The sequence below is a fragment of the Mastigoproctus giganteus genome, chromosome 8 (genome assembly GCF_048544385.1).
Source record: "Mastigoproctus giganteus isolate SK-2022 chromosome 8, ASM4854438v1, whole genome shotgun sequence".
Classification (NCBI taxonomy): Eukaryota; Metazoa; Arthropoda; class Arachnida; order Uropygi; family Thelyphonidae; genus Mastigoproctus; species Mastigoproctus giganteus.
Window position 1 is genome coordinate 198,597,954 of NC_143582.1, and position 12,719 is coordinate 198,610,672.

A 12,719-nucleotide genomic window follows, 5' to 3' on the forward strand; every position below is an offset into this window, starting at 1 on the left:
GGGATTGTTGATGCTTGAGGAATTAAAAAATTTCATCCCGAAGTTCCACTACACATGCGAAAACACGGCCACGAGTTAGCCAACGTACCTCTATGTGGTACTGTAAAACATTATGTTCCGCTCCACTCTCATAACAGAATGTTTGAAATAGCCGATGATTTAATGTACGTCCACGAATAAAGTTGACTGTTTGCACAACTATTCTCATCACTTCTTTCTAAGTTTCTTTGGCAATGTTTTGGACGCCAAAGCTTGGCGATGTAGAATACAGTGTGTGATCAACACATATGTGGAGCCTTGACCAGAGCAACGAATCCAGATTTTTTTTCGTGATTCTCTCTCTCTCTCTCTCTCTCTCTCTCTCTCTCTAAAACTCTTCCTTGATGTTCTTTTCATGAACATAGTGTACAAATACGAGCAATTGATTTGAAACATCAGTTGATTCATCACGATGCATGCTGATTTTTGCAGGACTGTTTTTAATCTCGCTGACAAATTGGGTTGTTATGTCCTCACTCATATTTTAATTCTTTGGCGTACAGTGTCGTTGGACCAGGACACTTGACTCAATCGCTTCACAGCTTCCTCTCCCAGCACGATTTTAGCCATCTCCAGCTCACAGGATTTCACTACTCTTTCTACGATCGTGTGGAGCTTCTTTCCTTTGGCAAGCTGTATGAAAATTTGTAGGAGACTTCCAGAAAAAGTTTCCCAGGAGGAGCAAACCCATATGATGAAAGAGTTTCTTTCTGATCATAACGAATTCTTTTCAACTTGAAAGCATCAAGCATTGGGGTCTTTCAGTTCCATTTTGTTCTGTCACACAGGTGAAGCCAAAATCAACATATTCATCATTCCACTTCCGTTTTTTGACAGGCATTTCGTAACATTCTGTGAAAAAATAATAATAAAAAAATTAAAACGCAAAATGGAAATTTAAATTTCAAATGAAAAAGAAGCACATACATAAGGGCCATCAGGTATGTGCTTCTTATGTATATGTACACTTTTATGTACTTCTTATGTATGTGCTTCGATCGCGTAATAATATCAAGTAATACTAGCTAAATGTACTCTTAATTTTATTGATAATTTGATATGGTAATTGAGAGATTAAATTAAACATATGCATTAAAGGATGGGTACTTTTTGTGAATTATGTTTAATTAACAATTCTCTTTTCATATCAAAAATAGTTTGGATATGAAATTTTAAAACAATCAATCGGGTTTTTTTTTCTCTTTTTTTTTGCAATTTAGGTGGATCGTGTCATAAAAAAGATTGAGGGATACTATTCAACAGTACAATTTATAATAGGTTGCTAAAAGATTAAATATTATACAATTTATAATATACTATACAGAATTTTAAACAGCAAATAAAAATAAATTGAAATAAATACAATAAGGATTCATCAAAACTCCATAATCTCTCTACCAGCTCACTTTCGATGCCTACCGCTGTAAACTATTAAGTCTCACACAAATTGTATTACGGTTACGATTTATAAACTAGGATTCTAGACAACGGAAAGTTAAACCTATAGAATTTATATCCATCAAAAAAAGTTGTCTAAATTTTAATCAAATATCAAAAAAAACTCTGCTTAGCTTACCTGAAGTTTATAGCGTTCGCAGACGCGTTCTTTCTCGTCTGTGATAACCATTTCTATCACTTAATGACACTGCATTACCTGTTCAAAATGCAAATAAATTATAAAATTTGCTTGTCATAGTTATCTTTCGCTTCAATACTTTAGAATTACTTGTGCACTTTTAAGGAATCTTTTAATTCTGTTGCCGAAGAGATCACAATCCGTGCCCTCTATATCATTGCAGCAGACGAACGTTCAGAAGAACGACTTATACTTGTGCAGTGACAACTAGCGTTTGGAATTGTTAACAAAGTGCGGTTTGAGATGAAAGAGGTGTGCAATTGCATAAAAGAATCGAAAATTGGATATATTTTCATTGGTATTTGCAAAGAGGATAATAAACACTGTTAAAAAATGGAAATTACGGTCTCTCGACACATATTTAAAAAAGGTGCGTTATTTCATTTCTGATCACATAATCATTTCTCGTAGAGAAATTAATGTTATAATGTGTTGTTATGAGGATATACATGTAACCATATGAATATAATTTGTTATTATGAGGATATTATAGTAGCAAGGTAAGATAATTATCCCCTGGAATTTGAGAATATAAAAGGAAAATAAACGAAATGTTATTTTTTTAAATAATATTGTACAAAAATTTAAATTATATGTTTACGCAGAATTTATGCAGGCATATTTCGTTAGACTATAAAACACCAATGGCAAGTTCTTTGTGCTAAATTTGTACCTAGGGAACAGTTAGGGCCTATGGGAGGATGTTTTTTCCAGGATAATGTGAGTCCTCATATGATGTCTTTGACTGTCACAACATTGCGAGAGATGATCTGAGAGATAGACGTCTGAAATTCCTCATTCAGACTTGTCTCATATGATTATCACCTTTTTTTGGGCTTGCGAATGAGCACTGCGGAGAACGCAAGTTTCTCACCGAAAAGATGAGGTGCATGATCGACTGCAATATCACACAGAATTCTTCATACCTTCACCAAGGTCTTTCATATCGCTGACGAAAAAAAGGGGAACATTAATCACAAAAGCACATGACTCTGTAGATGCGCTAAGTACAGTAGATAGATTTACAGGCGCTTACCGAATCCAATAAAAAACTAAACAGTTAGTAATACTGAGTCCAAATTGATCCTAGTACGAATAGAATTTAAATAAATGAAAAAATAAAATAAATTTGACCAAAGTCATCAGGAAGACTCAAGTACCTCCATACACGGTATTTGTATAAAAAGTATAACTTCATATGTTTAAAATTACTTTGCTCCAGTCATATTTGTAGCTTGATGCTGTTCAAGCTATCAATATCATCACAAATACCTGATCTCCGTGGTAAGAATAAAATAAGTGTCTAGGTAACAAAAAAGTTGCAAAAATGTAAATAAATATACTCAAAAGTACTTCATTTTCACAGAGTATGTAATTCTGCCATGGTCTTAGCTCGAAATGGGGAGGAAAGGCTACATTATGAAAGCTGCTGCCAGTTCATTCGACCTAAAATGAAAACGAAGTGAGCTAGGTAATGTAAAAAAGAAATGTCTAAAGTCCTGTGGGACAGGTTTCTTTCTCTGCAGACTATCATGAACCCGGTACTGCTTTTTAAGATAGTTGTTTGTTCCATTGTAGTGTCTGGAAGGGACACTAATTTGAAATAAAAAGAAGGAAGGCATCGTGAAGTAAAGAATGGCTATTGTAAAACCCAAACACTACCAATAAACACGCGTCGGAGTTTGAGCTTATCTAAATAGCGAACTAATCTATTAGCTGACATTATGCTAGCATCTAATCTCTTTAGATTGCGTGTAACATTGTCTAATATTAGCATGTTGTTCATAAATCAGTCACCTTCACTTTCTTGGATTTTTTTACAAGCTAATTTGAGCAATTTCTTATTATTAAAGAATGATTATTGGGATCCTCATATATTTTTCAACATGGGGAAGAGTAGGACGGGGGAATAAGCTGCCAGTCGACACAGGTATGTATTTTTCAGGTAATTATGCAAGTAACGTTGGCCCAATGCATGTTGGTAGAGAATGAGTGTAATCAGAAGAAAGCTCTCTTCTTCTGAATCACACTAAAGAAAACTAATGATCTTATCGAAGATATTTGTATACGATGCTTTGGTTAATATTAATTTTTAAAATTATTAAAATTTGCAGCATAGTTGAGGCTGATTCTCTCATTTTCCTGAATATATCACTGGGATTCTTTAAAACTAATTTTCTAATTTTCAGATAGGAAAATTACATTTTGAAGTAGCGGCATATTTATAATGATAAACTTAAATGAGACAGTGAAGCATTCTTAATTTTTTTTTTTTATTTCAGAGTGGTCACTCCTCAGAGATTAATACAACAAGAAAATATCGTCTAAGACAACAAAACTTACGATTTTATTACACATACAAAACTTATGATTACACAACTATGGGGGACTGCACAAGTTTTATTTTCTTATGAAGTATTTAGTAGGAGACAACTATTAGCAGAAGCACACCAGTGATTTTATCTACAGGTATTTTTATATCGGACTAAACTTGATTCTGTATTTCTACTTGCTTTAACTTACTTGAACTTGAATTGCAAATTGATATAAAAAGGCAGAGTAGTATGAATGGATGAACTTAAATTTTTGAGAACTTTAAACTTTTGAGGCGGGAATGATATCTTGAAAAGATATCATCTCCGCCTCAAAAGCGGTTTAAAACCTTACTCGTTTCCGCTTTTGGAATAAACGAGTAAGGTTTCAAAAGCGGTTTGAAACCTTTACTCGTTTATGGGAGGATGTTTTTTTCCAGGATAATGTGAGTCTTCATATGATGGCTCTGATTGTCACAACATTGCGAGAGATGATCTGGGAGATAAGTCTAAAATTCCTTATAGTCTCATGTGATTATGCGGTTTGAAACCCTTACTCGTTTATGGGAGGATGTTTTTTCCAGGATAATGTCAGTCCTCATGATAGCTCTCACTGTCACAACATTGCGAGAGATGATCTGGGAGATAGACAAATCTAAAATTCCTTATAGTCTCATGTGATTATCACCTTTTTGGGCTTCCTAATATTTTGGGAACCTAATAGTTTAATGTAAGGTTTCAAACCATTCTGTTAGAAACCTTCTAGTTTCTTTTGGCCTTGCTATAGCAGAGCTTCAAATACCAGGAACTCTAAAGTATTCTACGCTTCGGTTGTCATGTTTCAGGCCATTTGTTCGATCGTTCTAAGTCATTCTAAAGCAAAATGGCCTGGTTCTTGTCGTTAATCATCCTTTAAATCATTAATAATTTGACAACTTCCGTTGCACTCTCTCTCATTAGTGCCATTATGGAAGATAAGAAACAGAAGTGAACATCGTTAGTCCTAAATAGATATAGATATCAATATCCACCCGAGTAATGTCCATTTATGATTACTCTCTATCTCCTGTCTTATAGCCAACCCTTGAACCAAAGAATGATCTTACCAGTAATTCCAATTTGCTCCAGTATATATAATATGCCTTCATGGGGAACCATTTCAAAAGCTTTGCTGAAACCAAGGTAATGTCAAGGTGGTGTTTCTTTTGCATCCAAATATTTTTGACTTTGTTATAATAATTAACTAGGTTTGTAAAAAAAAAAAAATAGGCTACCCAAGGACAACCTCATTCACTCATGTGTATTATATTCATAAACTGCGCGTGCGTTCTCTGGTCGGTGTGACTGTTTTGCCGGACGAATAACTCGAATTTTGGAGGAAAAAAAAAAAAAAAACACTTGCTATCCTCGCCTGAGACGAACCCATGAATTGAAAAAAGCCCATAATAATTTCTTGCATCACTGACGGGATTTGAACACTGGCGTTTTCTACCCAGTGTGGGGAAGACGAAGATGTGGGGAAGTTGCGCCTCACAGTGCCACCGTGAGGCGCAACTAGGTTGGTCAATAAGACTACCTCTTTACTATACCATGCCATGATTCATTAAGAATGCCATTCTTTCAGTATGGTTCTGTATCATAGCCTTAACCGCAGACTCCGCGATCTTTTACATTATTGAATCACAGGTCTATAGTTTAGCCCTCTTGGATAGCACGTATGGTATAATGGCTCTCCGTTACTTATACCTATCCCAAAATAAAGACACCCAAAATTATAAAAATACAACGATATACTTAATACAATACTAACTATGATACAATGATACTTTCTAAAGTATTCTGCGCTACAATATGTAAAATATTAACTTGCACAATAATTAAAGCAGACCAAAAACAAAAAGAAAAAATTACTGAGTTAAGAAAGCGTTAGTTCAAAACCGGTTTGTAAAGATCGCCTGAGGAGACAGCGTCATCCTTCAAAAGTCAACTCAAGGTGGTGATATATGTGTTCGCGATATGACACGAGTTCTCTCGTTCTCTCTAGAGTGTCTCTCACTTCGAGGGTGTAATTAAACATTCTCGTAGTCCATGTTCATCCTATAGTACTGACTTCGATAGTGATTAGTTGGGAGATTTTGCTTCAGTGGTGTATGTGTTGGAATCAGTAGTGGGTCCATACAGATCTTCTATTCCCATCATGAACTCTCATCGCGCCAGGGGTTACCAATGTACTATAAAGACAAGTTGCCGCAATAAACCAAAATAATAAAGTAACAATAATAAATAGATAAAATAAAGTACTAGAAAGTGGGGAAACGACTGAGTATACTATAGATAGAGATAGAGAACATTGAATGTACAGAACATTGGTTACAAAATACATAATATAAATATATACATTGAATTGCGTAATTATATACAATGAATTGATTGAATTCAGTAAGAGTTTACGTTGCTCGGGACTCAGGTTATAATGGTAGTAGCCTTGGCCACCCACCACGGCGACATCGAGGTAAGATTTCTGATCTATACTTTGCCGTTTGGAAAGAGCAACTGATCCAAACTTTCTTTTAGTGGACAATAATACATATCCTAAAACAAAACTCTCTTAGTGAACCAGTACTTAGAGAGGGAGAGTATGGCCGTTATTGCACGGCCAGCCAGATTCCCAGACTTCAGTACAACCGAACATGTCCGCGACACTCTAGACTGGCATTATATGTTGCCAGTCACGGGCTACACCTACTCCATCTACCCACAAATCTCTATGAGATTGCCTTAGCTCATACACAAGAATTTTGCAGTTGTTTTGCTACCCACGAAGGCCCAACATATGTGATATATGTTGGACCTTCGTGTGTTTATCAACTGCATGAATGAAGACATAAGAAAAGAAAGAGAGATTCTCTCTTTACTTTTCTTATGTCTACTTATGAAAAGTAAAGGGAGAATATGTATTTCCTTTTCTTTTGTCTTCACTAATGCAGTAAATATAAAATACTTATTGAATTTTTATAACATTTTACGGTAATAGCATATATTGTACCAAATGAGAATACTATGCTTCTCAATACATTGCACAGGGAATAATTTCAGAAAACTACAGCACTGTAAAAGCATGAATTGAATTGGAATTCAGTTCAATTCAAACGCTATTATCTTGAATGCACTTCACTTTGGAACAAAGTGGAGTGCATTCAAGATAATTGCGTTTACTCTCCTAGGCATTTAATCCACTAGATATCGGCACAACTCTTACATAATACCATACTTTAATAATGGTTACCATAAACTGAATCTTATTTTTTGGACAGTGTTGAGAAATTTTTCTGCCAATTTCCTTCCAAAGATTCTCTATTGGATTAGCATCAGGTGAATTTCCAGGCCATGGAAAGACTGTAATGCTATCTTTTGTTGTTTCTTCTTTTATCTAATATTAAAGTGAATTTGTTTATAGACATGTTAGCTAAAAATAAATGATAAGCGGATAACAGAATATGAAAATTTTCCTTTTAAGCTTTGTGGCGTGGTGCTGTCTTGTGATGGAAAATACATTCTGATGATGCCAAATGATCCTTTACGGGTGAAGAATAGTCAGCCAATTTATCGTTCAGGACTCCAATGTATTTTGAACAAAATGTACTCCAATGTATTTTGAACAAAATGTACTCCAATGTATTTTGAACAAAATGAAGCCGTCCTGTTCCTTTGTATGACATATAGCCCCATAGAACCAGAATGCTTTTGAGTCAAAACAAGACATTGTCGAACTAATAATGGTGCATCCGATTGCAGCGAAAAATGACTTTCGTCACTGAAAATAACTTTTCGTCATTAATCAACAGTTAGGCCAGTTTTTGTAGTGTTTGGCTCAACCTAGACGTTTTATCATCATAGCTGTAGTCATAAGAGGCTTCTTCTTGGGTCTAGAGGCTTTTATATCCCATTGAAACCAGTCGTCTGCGAAAAGTCCTGCTGCTTGCATCAATTGAAGTACACTGTTCCCATTCACCTGCAGGTGTTGTTGAGGTAGCAAAACGATCATTATGACATAACCTTTTTAGAATTCTGACCTCCCAAACAGAATAAATTCTAGGAAGGCCACTTTTAGCCATCCTTTCTATAGTTTCTTCCTCTCTAAATCATTTCGACAATGTGGAAATGGTAGCTTCCGATCACTAGCTATTCTAGCATTGTGCATCATTATATAAATAGCTTTACGTTTTCCTTGTGTTAATTCAGCCATTTTAACAGGAACTAGTGAATCCTCTATCATTAACACCTAACTTTCACTGCTGACTGACCTGCTAAAAATATTATAGCTCAAAAGTAAGGATGATTCAATACTGTGCAATATGGGATGATGCGATATGAAAAAACTGAAAATTAAATTGGAAAAATTACATTTTTCTAAAATATAATGAAATTTTATTACACATAAATAGCAACTTGCAATACTTTTATCCAGTGTACATGGTCTAGATTCTGTACATTTTTTTCTATTATTCAGCGGGGAACGTATCTTTGCCTTTTCCACAAGTTGTGAGAGATATCAGCGATGCTGTCTACTGCACTGCTCGCAAGGGGTTAGCTGCAGGATGTCTCTGTAAATATCCACAGATTTTTCAATGCATGTTGCAAAAATTCCGCAGGGTAAGCTTGTTTATCCCAAATGTGCACGTGTGTTGGCTAGCCTAATTTTGTTATGCGCTTGCTGTCTGGGTATGTTCCAACACTTTGGGAAGGGTAGTATGTGTGTGCACACCAACTCACCTACCGCCCGTAATAAATCTAATAACCAGGAAACCGTATGTGTGCTTGATTGAGCCTTGGAAAACATAACCTGAAAGTTCAACACGAGAGAATTGCATCTCTGCCTTCTACAGCATTTACGAGGCCGCTGTGTAACCTTGACAACCACGCTATGAGAGGAACAGAAGCACTTCATGTGACCTAGATTTGTTCGATAAGATGAACCACATAAGAGTTAAAACAAAATAAAAGCAAAGGGAGAATCTTCATGCTTTTATTGTTCTGATCGCTATGGTGGAATATCCTGTGAATATTTTTCTGCTCATTAGACAAAAGAACGAAAAGATTTAAGTTTATTGCGTTCGCAACCTAAATTACTATGCATGTGTTAAAGGGTATAGTCCATACAGTTAGTATAAACTAAAAGATAAAAACAACTGCTTACAGAAATGGAGTAGTTCTTGCGGTGGTAAGAGTTATATATTGTCAGGAGCAAAGAAAATAATTTTTTGGAAGTGTCTGTTACATTTGAAGTTGTAGAAAAATCTTTCGATGATTCGTAGAAACCGCACTGCAAAGAGTCACGATACATTTAAAGTGATTGAGAAAGTTGAAGCTAGAAGCAAAGAGTACATCGAGATCCTTGAGGTCTTGTACAACAATGAGTGGTATTATTTCCCATAGAGCAGCAGAAGAAGAAGAAGATAGGATTACAATTAGGGCGAATAAAGTAGGAACTGTATGAAACGCTTTTAATAAATTTATTATCATGAGATTAAGACTGCACTGATTTCACAATGGAATCCAGAACCTGCTGTCAGAAAAATGTAGTCTTGAAAAGAGGAAATAGATTGATTGAGAATACGATGAAAATTAGAGAGTATTAGGCAATGATCCTTGTGGGATCCCTGAAGAGACATGCAAAGGAAAGGAGGCGGAGTTCTAATCTATAATAATAACTCTGGTGAACTTGCCAGTAAGTGTTAACAGAGGAGGGGTAAGCCATGAAGTTGTAGCTTCTGTAAGAGAACTGGAGACTGCATTAGGTTAAAAGCGTAACACATACACCGATGAGCCAAAACATTATGACCACCTGCCTAATATGATGTTGGTCCTTCACGTGCAGCCAAAATAGCTCGTACCCGGAGAGGCATGGATGCTACAAGATTTCTAAACGTGTCTTGTGGTATCTGGTACCAACACGTATCCAGCAGATCCTTTAACTCCTTTAAGGTCCGTGGTTGAGACACCGCAGATCGGAGTTGCTGACTCCGAAGATACCACATCAAAGAGTTTCACAATTTTTTTTTTCATAACAAAATTGTGAAACTGTGTTGATGAAATGGACTGTCTGCAACGTTGATTTATGATTTTTGAGTACGTGGTGGACCGGATGTCTGTGGTCCTGATTGTGGAGATTCTTCTGCTAGGATTTATTCTTTTTGTTGCTGGTATTATCCCACAGTAACTGCTGATTAAAGCCCCCAAGGTCTGTCTGCGCCGATATATAGGTGAACTTCGTCACTGCAAACGTCCTAATATTGCTGCAATTATACGAGCCCCTATGATCATACTTCTCGTGAGACTGCTAATATAGCTGATCTTTCGGCATGGTACACCTTTGCCTACTCTACAAGGTAATGCAACTCATATAGCTGTCTTACCACTTGACCCAGTGAGTCATGGGTTGTTTCGTTGGCCTAAAATGGAGACTTTCAATATCGAAATGCTGGCTTCGCTAATAAATTAGTACTTTGGAAATGTTTTTTTTTTTTTCGAAATAAATTAAACTTCGAATTGATAATGTTTGTTACTGGATTTGAACTAAACAGATTTTTTTTATTATATATATTTTTTACAGCTTTTCTTTTGGCCATTGTGGGAGTGATGATTAGCCTTTTCTGGCAATGGAAAAAATCTTCATACGGCACTGTGGATACTCCGCAAGAAGAATATGATTATATCATAGGTAAATACCTACACTGACTCTACTTTAATAATTAGCATTTTTTTATATTCTTTTGCAGATACAAAATCTGTGATTATAGTCCAGACAAATATTTTTTGTGTAAATTCTTAATTTTTATGTTTGATACTCTTTTTGAACTCGCTACTATTGCATAATTATTTACTAAAACTCATTTAAAAATGTACATAGTTATTTCAGATGGACAGCAGGAGGAGTTTTGAAATTTTACGATTCACAAGAGGAATAAAAGATACTTTTCTTCACAAAAATTGGTATGGACAAAATTTGGACAAAATTTGAATTAAATTCATTGAATTCGATGGACCGAAAAATCTGGCATTTTAAGTTTTTTAGTGATTTGAGGCAGAAATTCTTATGAAGGATAATAAAGGAAAATATAAAAACGAATCAAACATAATAATAAATGAAAGGATAATAAAGGAAATGATCAAATCATGGATAATAAAGGAACACTATTATAGTTATGGCTAAATAAACGAATAAACTGTCATATTACTGTAATATATTGTACTACGTATTCACATGAATTGTTTTATCTTTATTGGATTGTTTTTATTCTAGATCTTTAGTTTGGTTTTCCTTTAAAGGTTAGTTTTTTATTCTCTAGTTGGTGCAGGTACAGCAGGGACTGTATTATCTCACAGATTAGTAGAAAGCATTAATCAAACGGTTTTGTTAGTGGAGGCTGGAGATCAGGAACCATGGTTGAGCTCCATCCCGTTGTTGTCACCTATGTTACAACAGACTCCGGCAGACTGGGCCTACACTACTATTCCTCAAACTGAAGCTCTCTGGGGTCTTCGTGGAAAGGTAAGTTATTGTAATCTTTTCTCAAGTAGAAATGAAGTAGATAACAGGATATAAGACTTCGGAACCATTTTTGATTCCGAGGTGGGGGTGGAAAGAAACCTGTCTCTATTTATTGTTCATGAATAGCCATTTCCCACAAGGGAAAATAATGCACGCATTATTTTTGCCTTTTACCATCTTCATCATTTGATATCCCCATTCTCAGAATAAGGAGATTTTGTTGGACGTGCATTTTCAAAACTCCACAGTAACTTTATGAGCCATCTCTAAATTGACATTTTTCATTTTTGGAAGTCTTTTATTTAAATTCGTATACTTTATTTAAAATTTAAATAGTATACAATTTAAATTTGTATGCTTTTGTTTCTTATCAAATCTCATATAATTCTCAGTATTTACTAACATATAATGCATGAATTTTTACACAGGCTGAGTTTTGTACAGTATATTCATTCATTTCATATTATTCATATATCATTAGTTGATACATTACATAAATTGTTGAAACTCGTAGCCATTACGTTTTTACGTAAGTGTGCATGACAAACCATGTTACGAAACACTCACCTTAATGTGCTTGTCAGTATGGAGTTTACTGCATGCTAACTCGACTTGCGGTTCCAAACACAGATTTGAGGCATGTCAAAGAATTGCAAGAGATGTGGGCACTCATATGTCTTGTTGAAAACATATTTTAGGTTGTTTGCTGCTGACAAGGTTTCTATAAATGTTTGCATGATAGCAAATAAAGCTCACCGTCGCTTGTTTCGTTAAAGAAAGTCTTTTTTAGAAAATTGCACACAACATTTCCACTTTTTAGGAGTGGGGGGAAGTCTCTTAAATCTCATGAGGATAGTCGATCGACCATAAAGCGATAAGTTTGAATTCATATACCATGTAATCACGCCCTGACCGATAAAATCAATCTTCTAGTTTATCAGCATTAGGAGTTACGTATTCCATGGAACACTAACAATCTTGTGACATCCTTTGTACGGCCTTCACTTTCCAGGAATATAATGTATGTGTGCAACGTTTTTGGACTACCTTGTGAGAACAAAACCGACAGATATGCCCTCATGGGTAGCACAGTTGCAATCATTGTCCCCCCCCCCCAACGGGTGGAAAATATCTGAGTTCGAATCACGTTAATGATGCGAGGAATTTTTATGGGTCTTTT

General features: G+C 35.4%; 1 protein-coding gene across 1 annotated transcript in view; it reads left to right on the forward strand.

The window, feature by feature from the left end:
- LOC150082158 (neither inactivation nor afterpotential protein G-like) overlaps positions 1-12,719 on the forward strand; it is a 74,214-nt gene that overhangs the window by 31,100 nt on the left and 30,395 nt on the right. Inside the window, exons 2-3 of the mRNA XM_090380440.1 lie at positions 10,601-10,708; positions 11,337-11,539. Coding sequence (XP_090236566.1) covers positions 10,601-10,708; positions 11,337-11,539 — 311 coding nt within the window. The remainder of the gene's footprint in view (positions 1-10,600; positions 10,709-11,336; positions 11,540-12,719) is intronic.